General features: G+C 45.2%; 1 protein-coding gene across 3 annotated transcripts in view; it reads left to right on the top strand.

Annotated features, from left to right (window-relative positions):
- LOC147109909 (cell adhesion molecule CEACAM5-like) overlaps positions 1-18,403 on the top strand; it is a 66,383-nt gene extending 47,980 nt beyond the window's left edge. For 2 of the 3 annotated variants that reach the window (XM_086003929.1, XM_086003930.1), the window contains 4 exons: positions 280-558; positions 7,356-7,619; positions 12,076-12,180; positions 17,887-18,403. In XM_086003929.1, the coding sequence (XP_085860055.1) occupies positions 280-558; positions 7,356-7,619; positions 12,076-12,180; positions 17,887-17,894 (656 nt within the window). In that variant the 3' untranslated portion in view covers positions 17,895-18,403. Of the gene's footprint in view, positions 1-279; positions 559-7,355; positions 7,620-12,075; positions 14,632-17,886 lie in introns of those variants that run through there. The other variant, XM_086003928.1, reaches the window with a different exon arrangement.
- Positions 18,404-21,671: the final 3,268 nt, after the last annotated feature.

Raw genomic sequence — 21,671 nt, forward strand, 5'->3', positions numbered from 1 at the left:
CTGGTCAACCTCAATGATAAGTCGCGATCTTGGCCCACGATGGCTACGTGTTTATTGGTTCAATGTTGTTAGGTACTTGATACAATATTAGATAAGACTGAGACGAACAGTTGCTATAAGACTTCCTGTGCAGTGCACAGTGGCATATGAGTTTGGTTTTGTGATCCACATTCTAATTTTAAGCCTGTTTTCCAGATCTGTAAATGCAGTTCTAAGTAAAGCACACAAATAAACATGATTGTCCTGTTCCATAAATAAACATGTGTTTTTTTTTTGCAGGAGATATTTCCAAACCAAAGATTACTGCCAATTCTTCGCATCCGATAGAACACAATGACACGGTGATGCTGACCTGTGATGTAATTGGTAGTTTACGTTCTCTTGTTTGGAGCAGGGACCAGAATGTGCTCCCGGGTAGTGAGAACACCAAACTCTCGCAGGAAAATAAGACGTTAACAATCAGCGCGGTGCAACGATCTGACGCCGGGAACTATACGTGTAAAGCGGAGAGTTCCATCGGTAACAAGGAAAGTGACCTGTTCCAACTAACCATTTACTGTAAGTACTGAACGGTCTTTTAACAGAACTGTGCAGTAACTGTTTTAGGTTGTTGTTTTGTTATTACAACCGGGGTATGATTTAATCCGTGCCTCGTGAAATCATAAACTTAATTGGCATTCAAAGTCTTGTCACAAGTGGCTTGTCCATCAAATGGCACAAGTATCTCCGAGAATGTGTTAGGGCAATTGAAATACTGCCCTCAGCCCCATAAAGAGTAAGCCCTCACTTATTCTGCTACTGAAGGCAATGCAACTTGTCTCCGGCTCTGGAAGCTGGTCAGGGAGTTTAAGGTTTTACAGAGCATAATATCCATCAGCTCCCACCTCCTCAGTGCAGAAAGGCCAAAGACCTGGGAGTGTTCCTGTTGCTGAATCCCTTCGTTCATTCGAATCGCTTGAAATACCAGAAATTCAGCAGGGGGAGGCAGAATAGTGTCAGACTGGATTATCTCTCAGAGTAGCGGAAAGGCCGCTCGTTATACACCCCCGCCCTATTTTCTTCTCCAGTGAGCTGAGTGGAGAGGATAAATGGATGGTGTTTAGAACGGGCAGCCAATCTACTGCCACCCACTTGTGCCCTCACCAAAGTGGAATTTCGCACCCTTGATTGCTCGAAATCCGGGGATAATTTTCAACGTGAATGCTAAGCTTACAGTACATAACGGGGTGAAATTGGACCTAGGCCCCTGTCCTAACCCGCACCAAGTCCCGTTCACCCATCACCCCTGTGCTGGCTGACCTACATTGGCTCCAGGTTAAGCAAAGCCTCGATTTAAAAAAAATTCAAATCACTCCATGGCCTCCTCGCCCCCTCGTATCTCTGTAATCTCCTCCAGCCCCACAACCCCCCCGAGATATCTGCGCTCCTCTAATTCTGGCCTCTTGAGCATCCCTGATTATAATCGCTCCAGCATTGGTGGCCGTGCCTTCAGCTGCCAAGGCCCTAAGCTCTAGAATTCGCCCCGTAAACCTCTCGACCTCTCTTTCCTCCTTTAAGACGCCCCTTAAAACCTACCTCTTGTCAACTGCCCTAATTTCTCCTTATTTGGTTCGGTGTCAATTTTCTTGTCTTCTAAGACTCCTATGAAGCGCCTTGGGACATTTTACTACGTTAAAGGCGCTATATAAACACAAATTGTTGTTGTTGTTTTTAGGCAGGGTACAAAACAGGAAGAATCGGATTTGCCGACCGCTGTACAACAGACCTGATATTAGTTCCGTTGGCGTCCAGGAACTAAATATCGGGCTGACCGTATAACAGACAAGCCATGTGATACTGCCTGTGTTGCGCCCGTGTCCAATTTCACCCCCTCACCTGCCCACTATACAACCCGCCTAATTTTGAATCCAATGCAATGAATGGATTAAATATCAGGCGGGTTCTATGCATGGCGGGCTATCCAGTCCACCGGGGAAAATTAAATTTTAGGTGATTTTGTTCAATCTGCGAACTCACATTAGACCCCCATAAAACAACACGCCCGATTTTCCTCTACACTGCTTTTAATAGAGGGAAAACCAGGCGTGGCGTATAATGGACTTCCAATTCAACTCCGTCTAACAAAGTTAAAATTATGCCTCACCCAAGAAGTGAAGGTGAGTATTAGCCGCAAGGACGACCCCGCCATCTAGACTGAACTATGCTGCTGGACTACACTGTAAGTTTCGGCGGCCATGATTCTGCTCTACCACTCAATCGCTTACAGCTGAAGGTGGTATTCTCCAGTCTACAGCATCCATAACCACCCTACCTACTGCTGCCACTTGCTGAAGTGAGCTCCAAGAATTTCCTATCAGTGCACTGCTGGCTTCCCAGCTTGAGTCTGCCATGGTGTTGCCACTGGTTTCGGCCCCCGCTACAAACTCCGTTCCCTAGCCACTGACTCCATCCCTCTCCCTAACATCTGCCTGAGGCCTTTGGTGGCCGTGCCTTCTGTTGCCTAGGCCCTAAGCTCTGGAATTCCCTGCCTAAACCTGTCCGCCTCACTACCTCCCTTTCCTCCTTTAAGACGCTCCTTAAAACCGAGCTCTTTGACCAAGCTTTTGGTCACCTGCCCTAATTTATCCTTAGGTGGATCGGTGTCAAAGTTTTTGTCTTAAAATAGTCCTGTGCAGCGCCTTGGGATGTTTTACTACGTTAAAGGTGCTATATAAAAGCAAGTTGTTGTTGTTGCTGTTAAGTCCTGGACACAAACCCACCTTCTCCTGTGCCAAAGGCCATATCTCCACTGGCCTTTACTGTGATCACTACCTTGATCGCAGCTTTCTACTGAGACTGTAGAAATCATTTTTGACTTACCAATGGAGCTTAAAGTAGCCACTGCAGGTCGGCCACCTGTTATAGAAAACGTTCAATTTTCCTTTTCTATTCAAATCAATCTCCCCAGTGTCCTGGGCCAATATTTGTCCCTCAATAAACACCTAAAACAGATTATCTGGTCATTTTCTCATTGCTGTTTGTGGGAGCTTGTTATGCCAAATTTGTCTGTCTCGTTTCCTACATTACAACAGCGACGACACTTCAAAAAGTACTTCATTTTCTGTAAAGCACTGTGGGATGTTCTGAGGTCATGAGGTCATATAAATACATTTCTCTCTTTTGGCGGACGGGCAACTCCAGCTACTGTTACTGTTCACAATCTTGTGAGCTCCTCAATCTTGTTCAAGTGTTCCTTGCACCTACTCCCTCCTCTGTACTGATCGCATGGATCTATCATTCATCCCCCCCCTTTATCTTCGCTCCTCCACTGGTATATTGAATCGACTGGTGTGCACTGTTAATATCTAAGGCCACTACGTGAATCTGCTGAACCTCTGGATCATGATGGGCCGTGGTCGACTCTTGATCCCGCCTTGTCCCTCTTTTTCCACGGGACTGATTCTAGCTATGCTCCCGCTGATATACTTCTCCTCTAATTGTTCTTGGATTCACTTCCTCTCTTCAATTATCTGAAAACACGGGCATTGGTTTGTGGCTGCTCCAAGTTGGCTTCATCCTGTTCACAAGTCAACTTCATCCCACCACTGAAACTGGGAGGTTGCCATTCAATACTCTCACATCAACTCCTCCCTGTCCTACGTTTACAACCACGGAATGTCTCTCCTAGTACTGGTCATGCCTCTGTTACCCGAATTCTTTCTGTGGCCATTAGCATGCACATTTTGGCTGCTGCTCGATATACGGGTCTATTACTGCTATCTCCTTTATTTTCACTTCAACTTTCATTTATCCCCTCCTCGCAGATGTAGCGTGCGAAGTATAGCGGGTAAGACCAGAGTTATCGGGGTTGATTTTCATTAAGCTGTCGGGAAGGAGGTGGGACTACAACTTTCAGGTTTTAGTCCCGCCGCCATTGACGTCATGCCAATCCACGCGATTTCCCCTTGCTTGACCTTGTTGAGCCCGCCCAGCGGGCTCAGCAGGCCAATTAAGGGCCACCCGGCAACAGGTGACGTCACAGACTGAAATTTCATCTGTCAGGGCGTCCTGACAGATGAAATATCAGTGTTTTACAGCTGGTTGAAGTGGTCAAACACTGACAGTCTGAGTTCTAACCTGAGTCCTTCTACACAGACTCAGTTAGAACTCTCACCGGCACTCAAAGCTGAAGACTGTCACTTTTGACAGATCGCAGCCATTCAGCTTTCAGTGCCAGCTGAGTGATGGGCTCCCGACGCCTACAGGAAGAAAGGCTGTTAAGGTAAGCACAGGTAAGTAAAAGATCTCGACACACTTTAGACACAGCAAACACATTTACCTTTGCACTCATGCACCCATCACTCACCTGAACACCGACATCGCGACCCCGCCAAGTCCTTCAACCCGACGACCCACCTGCTCTAACCTGGCATGGTTTGGAGCCATCGGGAATCCCACATGACACCCTTCAAAATAGGGATTAGGCTAAAAACTGCCTGTTAACTACCTGTTAACAGGCAGTTAATTGGCACTAATCCCTTCCCGCCTGGGGTCGGTGGGTCCCAGTGTGGGGCAGGTACCCGCCTCCTCTGAAACTTGCGTGGAGGGTGGTTTTTGGGCGGGATGGTATCGGGACCCCCGAATTCGGGATTTCCTCCCCCCCCCCCATGCCTGAAACCCCGCCTGACGGCTCCAGGAAAATTGACCCCATGGCCCAGAATTTCCCGTCCCCATGACAGTGTACGCCGTCATAAGCCTTCTAAAAGGCCTCGCAAGTTCTGGGTTCCTGCATGCGCGAAAACCTGGAACTTGCAATCTCATAAGGTCCATCTTGATAGATCATCCGAACCACTGAGAAAATCACTTTTGCTGGTGTAGGGTTGTAGAGTGGGGCTATTTGAGCAACTACTGCCCAGCAATTGCCCACAAAACTCTTACACCAGGTAAAAGCAGGTGTAGGGCCAGCGTAAGGGTTATTATAAATCTTAAAATAAAAAATGTCTAAATTAAAAATGAGGCACATGCACTCAAAATTAGTTTATACAAATATTGGCCCAGATGAAAATGTTTAAAATCATTTTTCAAAAAACATAATTTGTTATTGTATTTGCTGTAATGAAGGGACTTTTAATTAAATTTGAAAATCAGAACTTTTTTATATTACAGTTGTCTAAATTGTTTAATTATTTGGGGATTTCGGTAGGGTTTATGGAGAATCATCCTTTTTCATTGGAGGACCTGGCTCATGTGATCCCAGGAACGCTTCTGAACCACCTGTGTCCCTGGGATCCATGGGGACCCGAACTCTCCCAAGCTCTAGAGCCAGGAGGTAAATTCGTAGATCTTTGGTGGGTCGGAGGCGTACTCCGCAAGGTACGCCTCCGACCGCCAAATCAGGACCATTACACAAAGGTTTTAAAGTGCTGGCAAGTTACAATGGGCCAAGCGAGCATAATTCCCTTTTAAGATAAGTGGCCTCACACCAGTATTTCCCCAGATGGCGCCCGGCACAATTACAGCCAGGCTGCTTCTAGCAGCAGATTCAACACTCATTTAGCTTAGCGCATTTGAAAGTCAGATCGCGCTCTCACTCCCGAGCGACGCTGCCTCTTGCGTCCTCACACAGAGGAAACCTTTTGGCACATTGGGGCAAGTGGATGTATGCGTATAACCTCAATGTGTTGGGATATTTGTCTGTAGCCACCCGGGAACTCTAACTTGGAGATAAGAAAAGGATCATTTTTTTAAAAATTGAAACCGTGTAAAATGGACAGGAGGCTTACCAAAAATAAAAATTGCAGGCAACGCAATTCAATGAACCCGTTCATTTTTTCCAACGCTCTACTGGCACAGTTGAGCTTCAGAAAATTCTGTTCAACCTGCCAGCAACAGTTGATAATGATTGCTTGGTTGACTAACTAACTGAGAGATTGATTGACCTTCTGATTGAGTGTTAACTGGTTGATTGGTTTATTCTTCGACTGGCTGTCAAATTGATTGATTGACGAACTGATTGATTAAATGATTGATTGCATTATTGGTCGATTGACTAATGATTGATTATAGTGCAAAATCCAGGCATGTTACATATACCGTATCGTTAAGTAATCTAAAGCCAGCACATTTTATTTTCAAGCAATAGTTCCTTGGAGGCATCATGTTAAAGCTCCGGTTGTCTCATTATGAGACCATAAGAAATAGGAGCAGGAGTCGGCCATTCGGCCCCTCGAGCCTGCTCCGCCATTCAATGAGATCATGGCTGATCTTCGACCTCAACTCCACTTTCCAGCCCGATCCACATATCCCTTAATTCCATACAGTCCAAAAATGTATCGATCTCAGCCTTGATTAAACTCAATGACCCAGAACTTCGGGTCCCCACAGGTGAGTACGCACGGGGTACACACCCGTAAGCCCAATGGAAGTGCCGGTTTCATGCATGCACTGCGCATGCGTGGGAAACCGGAACTTCCGTTCCCCTGAAAGGCCTGCTTTTAACAAGGTAAGTGGTGAATTTTAAGTTTATTTTTAGCCCCGTTAGAAAATGTAATTAATTTTTTCAAAAATTTAAATTATTGTTTAAAATAGTTATTTCATGTAATTTATAGTCATGTGATTTTTTTTTCATTTACTTGAAGTTGTAGTGATGTTTTGTGGCTTATAGTATTTCTAGGTTTCCTGTCAAACTTATGAATGAAGCATTCCCTGCTGCCAATGGCTCTCCATGGCCCACGTGAACCCAGGGGACACATTGAATGAACTGTGCCCCTGGGATACGCAAGCACTGCGCTCCAGCAGTTGGAGGAGGCCCAGGATCGGAATAGCATGCGGGCCCACAGCTCAACGGCCGGCGCACTAGTTATGTGCAGGTCGGGGGCTTGCACCCGTGGGAAGCCTCCGACCGAACTTCTGGGCAATTAACGACTCAGCATCCACAGCCCTTTAGGTAAAGATTTCCAAAGATTCACAACCCTCAGAAGAAATTCCTCCTTATCTCAGTCTTAAATGGCTGACCCCTTATCCTGAGACTATGCCCCCTAGTTCTAGACTCCCCAGCCAAGGGAAACAACCTCTCAGCATCTACCCTGTCAAGCCAACTCAGAAGCTTAGATGTTTTAAAGAGATCACCTCTCATTCTTCTAAACTCCAAAGAGGTATTGGCCCAATCGACTCAATCTCCCCTCAGAGGACAACCCTCTCATCGCAGGAATCAATCTAGTGTACGTTCGTTCCACCGCCTCTAAGGTAAGCATATCCTTCCCCAGGTAAGGAGACCAAAACTGTGCACCGCTCCTTGCAAAACGGTGCGCATCTCCGACCTGATTGCAATGCTACCTACAGTTATACTGATTCATTAATATGTTGACATATTTCAGATGGACCAGATGAACCCCAGATATTAATGGATCCAGAGGAGCAAATATTCCACTACGGATCAAATGTTACCCTCACGTGCACGGTGGCATCACTACCACCTTCTGAATTTAAATGGTATCTCAACGGAATCTCACTTCTACAGAACGAAAATCAATTGATCATCAATAACATTTCCCGGAATAACTCCGGAAATTATACATGTGAGACCTATAACAAGAAAACAAAGCTCAGCAAATGGAAAAGCATACCAGTTATTCTGTCAGGTACTTTTATCATAAACGTGATGATCAATATTGCAAAATATGAGCACCTTGACATTTTGTTCTCAGGGTAAAAACTTTTTAGGCATATTGTGCCAAAGTTCCTGGAGCCCCGCTCCGCAATTGCTATTATACTCCGCGTTTGACCCCGTCCCTAATCCAGGGCAGGGCGTCATTAACTTATAGGGGTCAGACACCGGCACTGGTAATGGCACTCCTTGGATGTCCCCTCTGGAGATGCCGGCAAGAATATCAGCCTTTGCCGTTCCGTCAGAGGATTGGGGCCAGTTAGGCTGAGTAATCATTTTCAAAATCCGCCTAATTCTTGGTTGCATGTGATGGGCAGCCGATGGTGTTAAGCTCTACCGCCATGTTGTTGAAATGGGTATGTCTGCTTTATTAAGGCTTACCGTTCATTGGCCCATGAAAATGAAGAGCGTCTGTAGCGAGTGAACGTCAACCCGCAAGTTCTGTCGCTTAGAAATATAGAACATAGAAAAATAGTAGCAGAAGGAGGTCATTCGGCCCTTCGAGCCTGCTCCGCCATTTAATATGATCATGGCTGATCCTCTATCTCAATACCATATTCCTGCTCTCTCTCCATACCCCTTGATGCTTTTTGTGACTCGTAATATATCAATCTCCTTCTTAAATATATTCTGTGACTTGGCCTCCACAGCCTTCTGTGGTGGAGAATTCCATAGGTTCACCACCCACTGAGTGAAGAAATTCCTCCTCATCTCAGTCCTAAATGTCCTACCCCGTATTCTGAGGCTGTGACACTCGTTCTAGACCCCCCCCCCCCGCAGCCAGGGGAAACATCTCCCTGCATCTAGTCTGTCTAGTCCTGTCACAATTCTATACGTTTCAATGACTTTGGGTGATGTCACTTCGCGAGAGACAGGTGTAAGTTGTTGCCGGGCCCCTGCCAGTGCGAATTTCCACACTTAAAGATGGGGAAGACAGCCACTGCAATGAGGTCTCGCCCCAGTTTCCAGTCTCCAAGTCTGATCTGAGCTTTCGTCATTGTCCTTCAAGGCATGGCAATAGCGGGCATATAAATTTAGCGGGTACCTATTTTCAGGTTGCTGCAATAAACATTCTACATTGTTCAGGGCGAATGTAGAAAAGAGTCAAAATGCATTACCATCAAATTCACAGAAAATGATCCGTCGGTTGTTAGATTTCATCAATATGGCAAAGATGGAAGCGTTATCGCTCTGTTTGCTTATCAGTACCAGCTATATTATGGATGTACGTGAGCAAGGTTTGTGTTGGCGTGTGTGTGTGTATAGATAAGGAGGAAACAGTGGAGAGGGCCAGTAAAAGTATGGATCGTTTATAATTATTCCAACATTCGATGAGAGAATCAAACAAATCTGTTGAGAATTATGTTACTTTTTATGCACAAATCTATATGTTAAAATGGATCTTTGTGCACTTCCTTTCAATTTTTACATGATAAATTCCTATGTTAACATGTTTGCTGAAACTGCCTAAGCTGAGCCATGCTGTAATTATCTCTCTTCGCTTAGGCAGTCCCTCGGGAACCGAGGATGACTTGCTTCCACATTAAAAATGAGTTCTCAGGTGACTGATGAGTCCAGTGTGGGACCTACAGTCTCTGTCACAGGTGGGGCGGGTGGGTGGGGTGCTTGGGTTGACATGCGCTCCTTGTGCTGCCTGCGCTTGGCTTACGCTTGCTCCCGGCGAAGAGACTCGAGGTGTTTGGCGCTGTAATTATACTATTCTGTCTGTGGAGGCGCCACGACAACAACAGGTTTGGAAGGGCATGGTTACAACATGAGGAATTTGCATAGGCATCTGCCATTATAAATGTGGAAATAAGGGTTATAATGGAAGAATTAAAATAAGGGCCGAATGTATGACTTTACCCTGGTCAGCAAATTATGGATTATTGCTCAATGTCTAACCGTCACTTCACCTGAACACCAAACTTGATCTTGACTCCCATGTATAACGCCAAGGGAGATCCACGTATAACGCCAAGGGAGATTGACGTGTAGTACCAATAATCTTATAAGCAACATATACTTCCTGTCAATGAATCTTATTTCTGTCGCAATTTTTTTTTTATTCGTTCACGGGATGTGGCCATCCTTGATTGAGTGGCCATTTCATGAGGGCAGTTAAGAGTGAACCACATTGCTGTGTTTCTGCAGTCACATATAGGCCAGACCGGGTAAGGACAGCAGATTTCCTTCCCTAAAGGACATTAGTGAACCAAATGGTTTTTACAACAATCTGGTAGTTTCATGGTCACCATTCCTGCTGTTAGCTTTTTATTCCAGATTTATTTAATTAACTGAATTTAAATTCCCCAACTGCCGTGGTGGGATTTGAATTGACGTCTCTGGATTATCAGTCCTGGCCTCTGGATTACTAGTCCAGTAACATAACCACTTTCCTCTATTATAGTATATTTGCTTATTGAATGGGAAGGGAAACCAAATGATGTTTCAAACGGCAGCCACTCCATCACCGCCTGTGTGCACCCCACCTAAATATAAATCCATTGGGGGAAAAATTCGGTATTGCCCCATTTGGGGTGCCATTATTGGCCATGCTCAATGTTTATCGCCTGGTGCTTATTATCGCCTCCGACAGCAAACTTAGCTTTTATCGCCCCTGGAGGTGAGTGGAGCGCTAATTCAGGCGCTTCACACCTGTCTTAAGGCGCAAAGGCCGAGGAGCGAGGCGCTACCTCAGAGCGCTGGTGAAGCAAGGAAGGGCAAATAAAAATAAACCTGCAAAGTGCTGCTCAGTACTCAAAACTCCTTTACACAGCGTTGAATCTCTCCAGAAGTCTCTCTCTCTCTCTCTCAGAATGCGAGGTGCAAAAATGTCACCGACAAAAAAAGGCAGGAAGCGGTCGCCTTTAAATAGCGCTCCCCCAATCCCTTTCTGACAGCATAACGCTCCTCTCAACCTGTCGTTGCTAGCGGCGGGCGGTAAGACAGGGTGTGCCACTCAATATCTGGTCCAGGGCGCTAACGGGGCGTTGCGTACTCGACTGACATCACGATCTGCCGGCGCAGGAGATCGTGGCGGTAGTGTTTAGTGCCACCACAAAATGTCTAGTTAATTTCGTGAGCGGCGCAAACATTGCCGTGCCAGGCGCGAGTTGATTTGCGCCCCATTAGCGTCCTATTAAGGTGCTAACAGGAGCTGCAAACAACTGAATCTTACCCCCATTCTTTATAAGAATGAGGTGGTTAGTGAAGGACTAAAGTCATATGTAGTCCAGATGTGGTAGATTCACGTCCCTTAAGGATTTCAGTGAACCAATGGGATTTTTACAACAATCAGGCAGCTTTCATGATCACTTTGGTACTTCGAGCTACAACTTAGCAGATATATTGGCCCAGAAATTCGGGTCGGGGGCTTCCCGCGGGTGTAAGCTCCCGACCTGCACTTACCTTGCGTGCCGGCCGTTGAGCTCTGGGCCCCCGTGGAATTCCGATCCTGGGCCTGCTCCAGCTGCCGGCGCGCGGTGCTTGTGTATCCCAGGGGCGCAGTTGGTTAGAAGCGTCCCCTGGGATCACGTGGGCCATGGGGAGCCAATCGGAGCAGGGAATGCTCCATTCATAAGTCTGACAGGAAGTGCTGTCAAGACTTATAAATACTATGGCCCCAAAATAGCACTAAACCTTCAAATAATTTTTTTTTTAAATCACATTTTTTAAATAAACTATAAATTACATGAAATAACTATTTTAAACAATAGTTTAAATTTTTGAAAAAAATCATTTTATTTTCTAATGGGGCTAAAAATAAACTTACCTTGCTTTAAAGTATTTAAAAATAATAAACCTGTGGAAAAAATGTTTTAATTTTAATTAATTCATCACTTACGCCTGCTTTTTACATTTCTAAATTCTGCAGGCTTACATTCCCGGGAAAAGCTGTTTAAAAAAAAACGAAGTTCGATGCGCACCCGCAGCCTCTCCTGCGCACGCATTCGACCTCTGAACCTCTTCGGTCAGAGGAATGGAAGTGCTGGTTTCCCGCCCATGCGCAGTGCATGCAGGAAACCGGCACTTCCATTGGGCCTACGGGTGAGTACCCCGTGCGTACTCACCCGTGGAGACCCGAATTTCTGGGATTGAATTCAGCTGCCGAACTTTCCATGGGGGATGTGCACTTTGGGTTGGTAGACGGGTACCATAATCACTAGGCTACTGGATCCAACTTTTTTGCATAGAGAAATGGGTAGAAGATGGGGCATAGTCCTCAGCACAGGGAGAGAACTCGTTTCATTGCTAAATAATTTTACTCTGTAATAATAGACCACTTGAATTATGATAACTGGAGCTAAATGAGCAATATCTTGAATAAATATAATTGTAAAATATAATTTGTTTGGTGTTCCCTGGCGTGTGAAGAATAGTTATTTCATCGTTAGCATTGTGACAATTGTGTTTTTCCTTTCTTTCAGAAACAAAGGATCTTGACGATTATGAGAATAAGTCCTGGATCGCTGCGGCTGTTGTTGGTCTCCTGGTCCTTATTGCCATCTGCGCGTGTGCAATCTTCAAACAGCGTAATCCAAATATATGATTTTACTTTGCTCAGTTTCATATGCCTACACCTTAACCAAAGTCATTGACACCAGGATCAAGTGGTACCAGCACTTGCCAGAATATTCGAATTTGTCAATTTTAGGTGGTGAACATAAAAACATTGAGGCCCCAGTAAAGAAAGAACTTGCATTTTATAGCGCTTTTCATGACCTCAGGATGTGCCAAAGTGCTTTACATAGAAACATAGAAGATAGGAGCAGGAGTAGGCCATTCGGCCCCTCGAGCCTGCTCCGCCATTTAATGAGATCATGGCTGATCATCCAAATTCAGTACCCTGTCCCTGCTTTCTCCCCATATCCCTTGATCCCTTTAGCCTCAAGAAATATATCTAACTCCTTGTTGAATATATTTAATGAATTGGCCTCTACTGCCTTCTGTGGTAGAGAATTCCACAGGTTCACCACTCTCTGGGTGAAGAAATTCCTCCTCATCTCAGTCCTAAATGGCTTACCCCTTATCCTTAGACTGTGACCCCTGGTTCTGGACTCCCCCGCCTTCAGGAACATCCTTCCTGTATCTAGTCTGTCTAGTCCTGTTAGAATTTTATAAGTTTCAATGAGATCCCCTCTCATTCTTATAAACTCCAGCGAGTATAAGCCCAATCTACCCAGTCTCTCCTCATACGTCATTCCTGTCATCCCAGGTATCAGTCTCGTGAATCTTTGCTGCACTCCCTCCATGGCAAGAACATCCTTCCTCAGATAAGGCGACCAAAACTGCACACAATACTCAAGATGTGGTCTCACCAAGGCCCTGTACAACTGCAGCAAGACATCCTTGTTCCTGTACTCAATCCCTCTCGCTATGAAGGCCAACATACCATTTGCTTTCTTAACTGCCTGCTGCACCTGCATGCTTACCTTCAGCGACAGGTGCACAAGGACACCCAGGTCTCATTGCACTTCCCCTTCTCCCAATCTATTGCCATTCAGATAATAATCTGCCATCCTCTTTTTGCCACCAAAGTGGATAACCTCGCATTTATCCACATTATACTGCATCTGCCATGCATCTGCCCAATGAAATCATTTTGTAGTCACTGCTGTAAAGTAGGAAACGTGGCAGTCAATTTGCGCACAGCAAGCTCCCACAAACAGGAATCCGATAATGACCAGATAATCTGTTTTTGGTGAATTGGTTGTAGGATAAATGTTGGCCCCAGGACAACGGGGAGAACTCCCGTGTTCTACTTCGAATACTGTCCATGGGATCTTTGAAACCCACCTGAGAGGGCAGACGGGGCCTCGGTTAATTGTCTCATCTAAAATACCGCATCTCCGACAGTGCAGCACTCCCTCAGTATTGCACTAGAGTGTCAGCTTGGATTTTGTTCTCAAGTCTCTTGAGTGAATCCGCAACCTTCTGAATCATAAGAACATAAGAAATAGAAGCATGAATAGGCCATTTGGCCTCTTGAGCCTGCTCCGCCATTCAATAAGATCATGGCTGATCTTGTACCTCAACTCCACTTTCCTGCACTATCCCGATATCTCTTGATTCCCTTAATATTCAAAAATCTATCGATCTCTGTCTTGAATATACTCAACAACTGAGCCTCCACAGCCCTCTGGGGTAGAGAATTCCAAAGATTCACCACCCTGTGAGTGAAGAAATTTCTTCTCAGCTCAGGCCTAAATGGCCGACCCCTTATCCTGAGACTGTGACTCCTGGTCCAAGACTCCCCAGCCAGGGGAAACATCCTCCCTGCATCTACCCTGTAAGAATTTTGCATGTTTCAATGCGATCACCTCTCATTCTTCTAAACTCTAGGGAATGTAGGCCTAGTCTACTCAATCTGTCCTCATAGGACAATCCCCCCATGCAGGAACCAGTCTGTTGGACCTTCGCTGCACTCCCTCTATGGCAAGTATATCCTTCCTTAGGTAAGTAGACGAGAACTGTACACAATACTCCAGGTGTGGTCTCACCAGGGCCCTGGATAATTGCAGTAAGACATCTTTACTCTTATACTCAAACCTTCTTGTAATAAAGGCCAACATACCATTTGTGTTCCAAATTGCTTGCTGTACCTGCATGTTAACTTTCAGTGATTCATGTACAAGGACCCCAGGTCCCTCTGAACACCAACATTTCCCAATCTCTAACCATTTAAATAATATGCTGCTTTTCTATTTTTCCTATCAAAGTGGATAACTTCACATTTCTCCTCATTATATTCCATTTGCCATGTTCTTGCCCACTCACTTAGCCTGTCTATAGCCCCTTGAAACCTCCTTGCACCCTCCTCACAACTGACATTCCCACCCAGCTTTGTATCATCAGCAAATGTGCATACATTCGCCCAGAAATTCGGGTCCGCACGCGTGAGTACGCGTTGTGTACTCACGTGTAGGCCCTACAAAAGTGCCGGCTTTGTGCATGCACTGCGCATGCGTGGGAAACCGGAACTTCCGTTCCCTTCAAAGAAGGGGTTCACAGGTGGAACGCGTGCGCCGGAGAGGCAGCGTGTGCGCATCGAACTTACGTTTTTTTGCAGGTTTCTCCGGGAGGGTAAGACTCCAACAGTTACACTTTTAAAAAGCAGGCGCAAGGCCTGCTTTTAACAAGGTAAGTGGTGAATTAATTACAATTAAAACATTTTTTCCACAGGTTTATTATTTTTAAATAGTTTAAAGAAAGGTAAGTTTATTTTTAGCCCCGTTAGAAAATGTAATTAAATTTTAATTTTAAATTATTGTTGAAAATAGTTATTTCATGTAATTTATAGTTCTTTTAAAAATGTGGTATTTTTTTAAAATTTATTTGAAGTTTTAGTGATGTTTTGGGGCTTATAGTATTTATAGGTTTGTCAGCTCTTCCTGTCAAACTTATGAATGAAGCATTCCCTGCTACTATTGGCTCTCCATGGCCCATGTGATCCCAGGGGACGCTTCGAACTAACTGCGCCCCTGGGATACGCAAGCACTGCGCGCCGGCAGTTGGAGCAGGCCCAGGATCGGAATCCCACGCGGGCCCACAGCTCAACGGCCGGCGCGCTAGGTAAGTGCAGGTCGGAGGCTTACACCCGCGGGAAGCCCCCGACCCGAATTTCTGGGCCAATACATTTGGTCCCCTCATCCAATTCCGAGCAGAGGGTGCTGCCAATCAGCCACGGCTGGCACAGTAAAGGTTCGATTGCGTGGGTTCAACCATTTCCATCCTCTGTTATCAGTGAAGAATGACACAATTGCGGCTAGTTTGCCTTTCTGCAGTTTTGTAAAGCAGGTGATAGCGGATTAACAGCATGTTTGGAATCCCTGCCGAATCTGAATTTGCATTGCCTTTAGAGGATACAAAAATAAATATAAGCAGAGATGAAGAACGCCTTCCTGCCTTGATATCATGCATTTTACAATATCGCACAAAGTCGAGATCTACCCAAGTGTCGTTAATTGGATTCCTTATTCCTTGAGTTCTGCCCTCACAGTTCAGCCAAACAAACCATGCAAACTACATTAAATGTTCCTCTCGACATATATATTCTCGAATGTATATTGGGCAGGCTTATCGATATTGTTCATTTTGCAACATTACCCAAATTCAAATGACCCCAAAACAATTAAACCGGGGTATACACCACTGTTCAGCCAGCTGATCTGAAGAACCCTGAAGGAATTTCCCGAAAAGGATTTTTTTTTCAATTGAAACATAATGGCCCAGAAATTTGGGTCGGGGGCTAATGGCCCAGAAATTTGGGTCGGGGACTTCCCACGGGTGCAAGCCCCCGACCTGCACTTACCTAGCGCGCCGGCCCTTGAGCCGTGGGCCCGCGCGGGATTCCGATCCTGGGCCTCCTCCAACTGCCGGCGTGCAGTGCTTGCGTATCCCAGGGGCGCAGTTAGTTCGAAGCGTCCCCTGGGATCACGTGGGCCATGGAGAGCCAATGGTAGCAGGGAATGCTTCATTTATAAATTTGACAGGAAAAGCTGTCAAAACTAATTACAAATCAGCCCCAAAATATAACTGAAACTTCAAATAAATTTAAAAAAGCATCACATTTTTAAAATAACTAAAAATTACATGAAATAACTATTTTAAACAATAATTTAAATTTAAAAAAAATTAATTACAGTTTCTAACGGGGCTAAAAATAAACTTACCTTTCTTTAAAGTATTTAAAAATAATAAACCTGTGGAAAAAAAGTTTTAATTTTAATTAATTCACCACTTGCGACTGCTTTTTAAAAGTGTAACTGCTGGAGACTTACCCTCCCGGAGAAACCTGCAAAAAAAATGGAAGTTCCAGGCGTACGCGCTGCCTCCCCGGTGTACGCGTTTGACTTGTGAACCCCTTCCCTTAAGGGAATGGAAGTTCCGGTTTCCCGCGCATGCGCAGTGCATGCACGAAACCGGCACTTCCATTAGGGCAACACGTGAGTACCCAGTGCGTACTCATCCGTGGGGATTCGAATTTTTGGCCCTCCTCCTAACTTGACTTCCTAACTCGGCAACACTCACTGAAACCTTTCTTTACTAGATCTGAAAAGCATTGGGTCGTATATTCCGATCGCTACAGGGGTGTACGAGGTGTGTACACATCAGCATAAGATTTGGAAAAAGTAAAAAAAAATTATCATTTATCATTTAAAAATACGTTAAAAAAGGTAAATTTATTTTTAGCCCCATAAAAAACTTTAATTTTTTTTCAAAAAATTTGATTTTTGTTTAAAATTTGTAATTTATTGTAATTTCAACTAATTTTAAAAATGTGTTGGTTTTTTAAAATGTATTTAATGTTTTACTATGTTTTTGGGGGTGATCTCCATTCATATATTTGACGGGTCTATATGTCAAGTGTATGAAGGGAGATTCCCTTCTCCTATTGGTTCCCCATGGCCTACGTGATCCCAGGGAGGCTTGCGAACCACATGCGCCTCTGGGTTACATGAGCCCTGCGCATTTCGAGTTGGAGAGGCCCTGGAGCGGAGGTTTCCGGACCTCGGGAGTCCTCAGGTAATTCCGTGGATTTTTTCCAGGTCGGAGGTCTCCACCCGCAGGAAGCCTCCGATCAGAAAATACAGCCTTAGGCCGTATCTTGCGACCCCTTCAGGTGCATAGTCGGGGCACTCCTGGCTGGCCTCCCACATTCCACTCTAGGTAAACTTGAGGTCATCCAAAACTCAGCTGCCCGTGTCCTAACTCGCACCAAGTCCCGTTTACCCATCTCCCCTGTGCTCGCTGACCTACATTGGCTCCCGGTTAAGCAACACCTCGATTTCAAAATTCTCATCCTTGTTTTCAAATCCCTCCAAGGCCTCACCCTCCCTATCTCTGTAATCTCCTCCAGCCCCACAACCCCCCAAGATATCTGCGCTCCTCTAATTCTCCCCTCTTAAGCAACCCTGATTATAATCGCTCAACCATTCTGTTGCCGTGGCCCTAACCTCTGGAAATCCCTGCCTAAACCTCTCTGCCTCGCTACCTCTTTCCTCCTTTTAGACTCTCCTTAAAACCTACCTCTTTGACCAAGCATTTGGTCACCTGCCCTAATTTCTCCTTATGTGGCTCACTGTCAAATTTTTTTTGTATTTTAATACTGCTGTGAAGCACCTTGGGATGTTTTACTACATTAAAGGCGCTATATAAATGCAAGTTGTCGTTGTTGCTAGTTGTTTACGATCTCACGATTGCTTCTCAATTGATGCGATTTCCTTTATATTGGACAGGCGGATAAGATACGGAAGAAATTTTGCTACGCGCTCAGACTACGCGAAGGAACACTCAGAAGCAAATGCTGCCAATTCCTCTCCTGGGGTGTCTGTCAACTGCTGAAATCGCTTTCATATTGATAAATGAACCCTGTTGTTAAAACCTCGTAGGGGCTGGTACAATATGGAGTGCACCTTGGCTTTCATTGCCCGGCCATGGAACTTTCGCCGCGCTGGGTTATTTTCAAAGGCGCAGGTTACTGTAACAATCGGCTTGTGATAGAGTTTTGTTATAGTGCCATTCTAATATGTACCAGTTGCCAACTTTTCAATCCTGCCTTGCTGCTGCACCGAAAAATATCAGTCACAGAAATATGGAGTGGACTCTGCTGTATCACGAAGGTTTACGGGTATTCTCGAGTTGGCACCCTTGGAATGGCTTGTAAATGGTCCGGATTACATTGGCGTGCTTGCTTCAATATAAATCTAACCTGGTTTTTTTTTCTGGCATTAAAATAAATAGTTTTATTTGTAATTAACTGAGTACAGTCTGTCATGTGAATGAAGTCATAAAAAGTCGGCACGGGCTTGCTCAAGGTGACACATAACTGTGGTGACTGGGTGGACCCCATTTCAAGTACATAGCAAGTGGCGAAAAGTTTCATTCTGTCACACTAGAATTCTTCTTTTTTGGTGAGATGCACTAACTACTTATCTTTTTTTCTGTTTTGAGGATATCATTTCCCTGTTTGATCATAGAAACTTAGAAAATAGGAGCAAGAGTAGGCCATTCGGCCCCTCGAGCCTGCTCCGCCATTTAATGAGATCATGGCTGATCATCCAAATTCAGTGCCCTGTCCCTGCTTTCTCCGCATATCCCTTGATCGCTTTAGCCTTAAGAAATATATCTAACTCCTTCTTGAATATATTTAATGAATTGGCCTCAACTGCCTTCTGTGGTAGAGAATTCCACAGGTTCACCACTCGCTGGGTGAAGAAATTCCTCCTCATCTCTGTCCTAAATGGCTTACCCCTTATCCTTAGCCTGTGACGCCTGGTTCTAGACTCCCCCGCCATCGGGAACATCCTTCCTGCATCTAGTCTGTCTAGTCCTGTTAGAATTTTATAAGTTTCAATGAGATCCCCTCTCATTCTTCTAAACTCCAGCGAATATAAGCCTAATTGACCCAATCTCTCCTCATACGTCATTCCTGCCATCCCAGGTATCAGTCTGGTGAATCTTCGCTGCACTCCCTCCATGGCAAGAACATCCCTCCTCATCTTTTCCCCATTTCCTGTCGCTCTCCCTTGTATTCTATTTGAATGTGTGAGCTGGGCAGAGTAGTTCCATCAGGTCCATTTGGAAATGTGGTAGGCAATGATGGTTCAGGATGACTCTCCGTGGAAAATTCCCTCCTTACATCTGGGAAAGCCCTTATCTTCAATTGGATTGCCCCCTACTGCTGAAATATGAATCACAGTGAGTGGAATAAAATTGGGGTGGGGGAGGTGTGGGAGGTTTTCCACCTTCTGCTGGCACAATAAACAAAGTCAGAATCACTAAACCACTTACTGATTTAGAATTTCGTCCAGCCATGTCACTCTATACCACACTAGAGATAGCCAGGATCCGGAGGGGAGACTTTCTGATTTTATCCCGCTCTTGCCTGTGCGCATATGGAAGGGAATACAATTTTTATTCACAAATTGTCACGACAGCAGGGTGCTTATTTGATTGGTGTTACGACTCACTGTTACAATGGTTGGTTAAATGATAGCACATGGGCACAGATCCAGTGATGGCTAGTTTAACATGCAGCAATCAGATGCCCAACGGTTGTGAAGTGCAAGAAATTGGACCATGAATTAAACGTGAGGCTAGGGGTAGAAATACATCTTGATCCCTAGCGCAAAAAGGGCATTATGGTATCGACCGCTCGTTATACTTCCGGCCTGATAATGAGTTCCCTTGACTTCAATAGAACTTATTGGCCCCCGACCTGCACTTACCTAGCGCGCCGGCCGTTGTGCTGTGGGCCCCCGTGGGATTCCGATCCTGGACCTCCTCCAACTGCCGGCGCGCAATGCTCGCGTATCCCAGGGGCGCAGTTAGTTCGATGCATCCCCTGGGATCACGTGGGGCATGGAGAGCCAATGGTAGCAGGGAATGCTTCATTCATAAGTTTGACAGGAAGGGCTGTCAAACTTATAAATACTATAAGCCACAAAACATCACTAAATCTTCAAATAATTTTTTTTTAAAATAAACTATAAATTACATGAAATAACTATTTTAAACAATAATTTAAATTTTTGAAAAAAACAATTTTTTTTTCTAACGGGGCTATAAATAAACTTACCTTTCTTTAAAGTATTTAAAAATAATAAACCTGTGGAAAAAATGTTTTAATTTTAATTAATTCACCACTTACCTGGGAAAACCTGCAAAAAAAAACGTAAGATCGATGCGCACGCACTGCCTCTCCTGCGTACGCGTTCGACCTCTGAACCCCTTCTTTCAGGGGAACGGAAGTGCCGGTTTCCCGCGCATGCACAGTGCATGCAGGAAACCGGCACTTCCATTGGGCCTACGGGTGAGTACCCCGTGCGTACTCACCCGTGGAGACCTGAATTTCTGGGCCAATATGAAGCATGGCGTAGAACAGGTGGGCTGCGAGCCCGTTTAGCATTACCATCCACGACGAATGTCTACCCCTAAGTCTTTTCGTTAGCTCCACATTAAGGGTAGAATGAGGTCGATATATATACTGCTAAAACACATTACATTGTCTACAGAATATAACATCAGTGGAATCGGGAGGTCAGTGTTATTTTTTCTATTCGATCATGGGATGGGAGTGTCGCTGGCAAGGCCAGCATTTATTGCCCATCCCTAATTGCCCATGAGAAGGTGGTGTTGAGCCGCCTTCTTGAACCACTGCAGTCTGTGTGGTGAAGGTGCTCCCACTGTGCTGTGAGGGAGGGAGTTCCAGGATTTTGAACCAGTGACTATGAAGCAACGGTCGATTTATTTCCAAGTCAGGATGGTGTGTGACTTGGAGGGGAATTTGGAGGTGGTCGTGTTCCCATGCGCCTGCTGCCCTTGTCAGTCTAGGTGGTAGCGGTCGCGGGTTTGGGAGGTGCTGCCAAAGAAGCCTTGGCGAGTTGCTGCAGTGCATCTTGTGGATGGCACACATTGCAGCCAGGGTGCGCCGGTGGTGGAGGGAGTGAATGTTTAAGTTGGTGGATGGGGTTCCAATCAAAGTCAATGATTCAGTGCATTAACAAACAACAGTAATGATCACACATTAGCCGATTAGTTGCCAGTTTAAAGAAGGTCGTCTTACAAGATATATTCCCATTATTTATAAATGGAGACATGGACAGTGCGAAAGATCAATCATTCCTTTGCAGGATTTATACATATCTAAAGGTGAGTGAGATGATGTTATACCAGCCTACAGAGTGGTTATTTCTTTACTGTAGGCGAGCTTTATGGGCTCTCACAACCCACATGGGGGAAGGGTGGCATCCACGCCAGCTGAATTTCAACTCAGAGCCGGAGATGAAGTTTCCATTCGCCTGACTGCCTGGAGCAGGAATAGTCCCGTTCACTCCTGTGATCGCTAACCTACTTTGGTTCCCGGTTAAGCAATGCCTCGATTTTAAAACTCTCATACTTTTTGTCAAATGCCTCCATGGCCTCGCATCCCCCTATCTCTGTAATCTCCTACAGCCCCAGGACCCTCCAAGATATCTGCACTCCTCTAATTCTGGCCTCCTGAGCATCCCTGATTTTAATC

Source organism: Somniosus microcephalus, chromosome 12 (assembly GCF_052327205.1).
Source record: "Somniosus microcephalus isolate GS21.2 chromosome 12, FLI_Smic_1.0, whole genome shotgun sequence".
Taxonomy (NCBI): domain Eukaryota; kingdom Metazoa; phylum Chordata; class Chondrichthyes; order Squaliformes; family Somniosidae; genus Somniosus; species Somniosus microcephalus.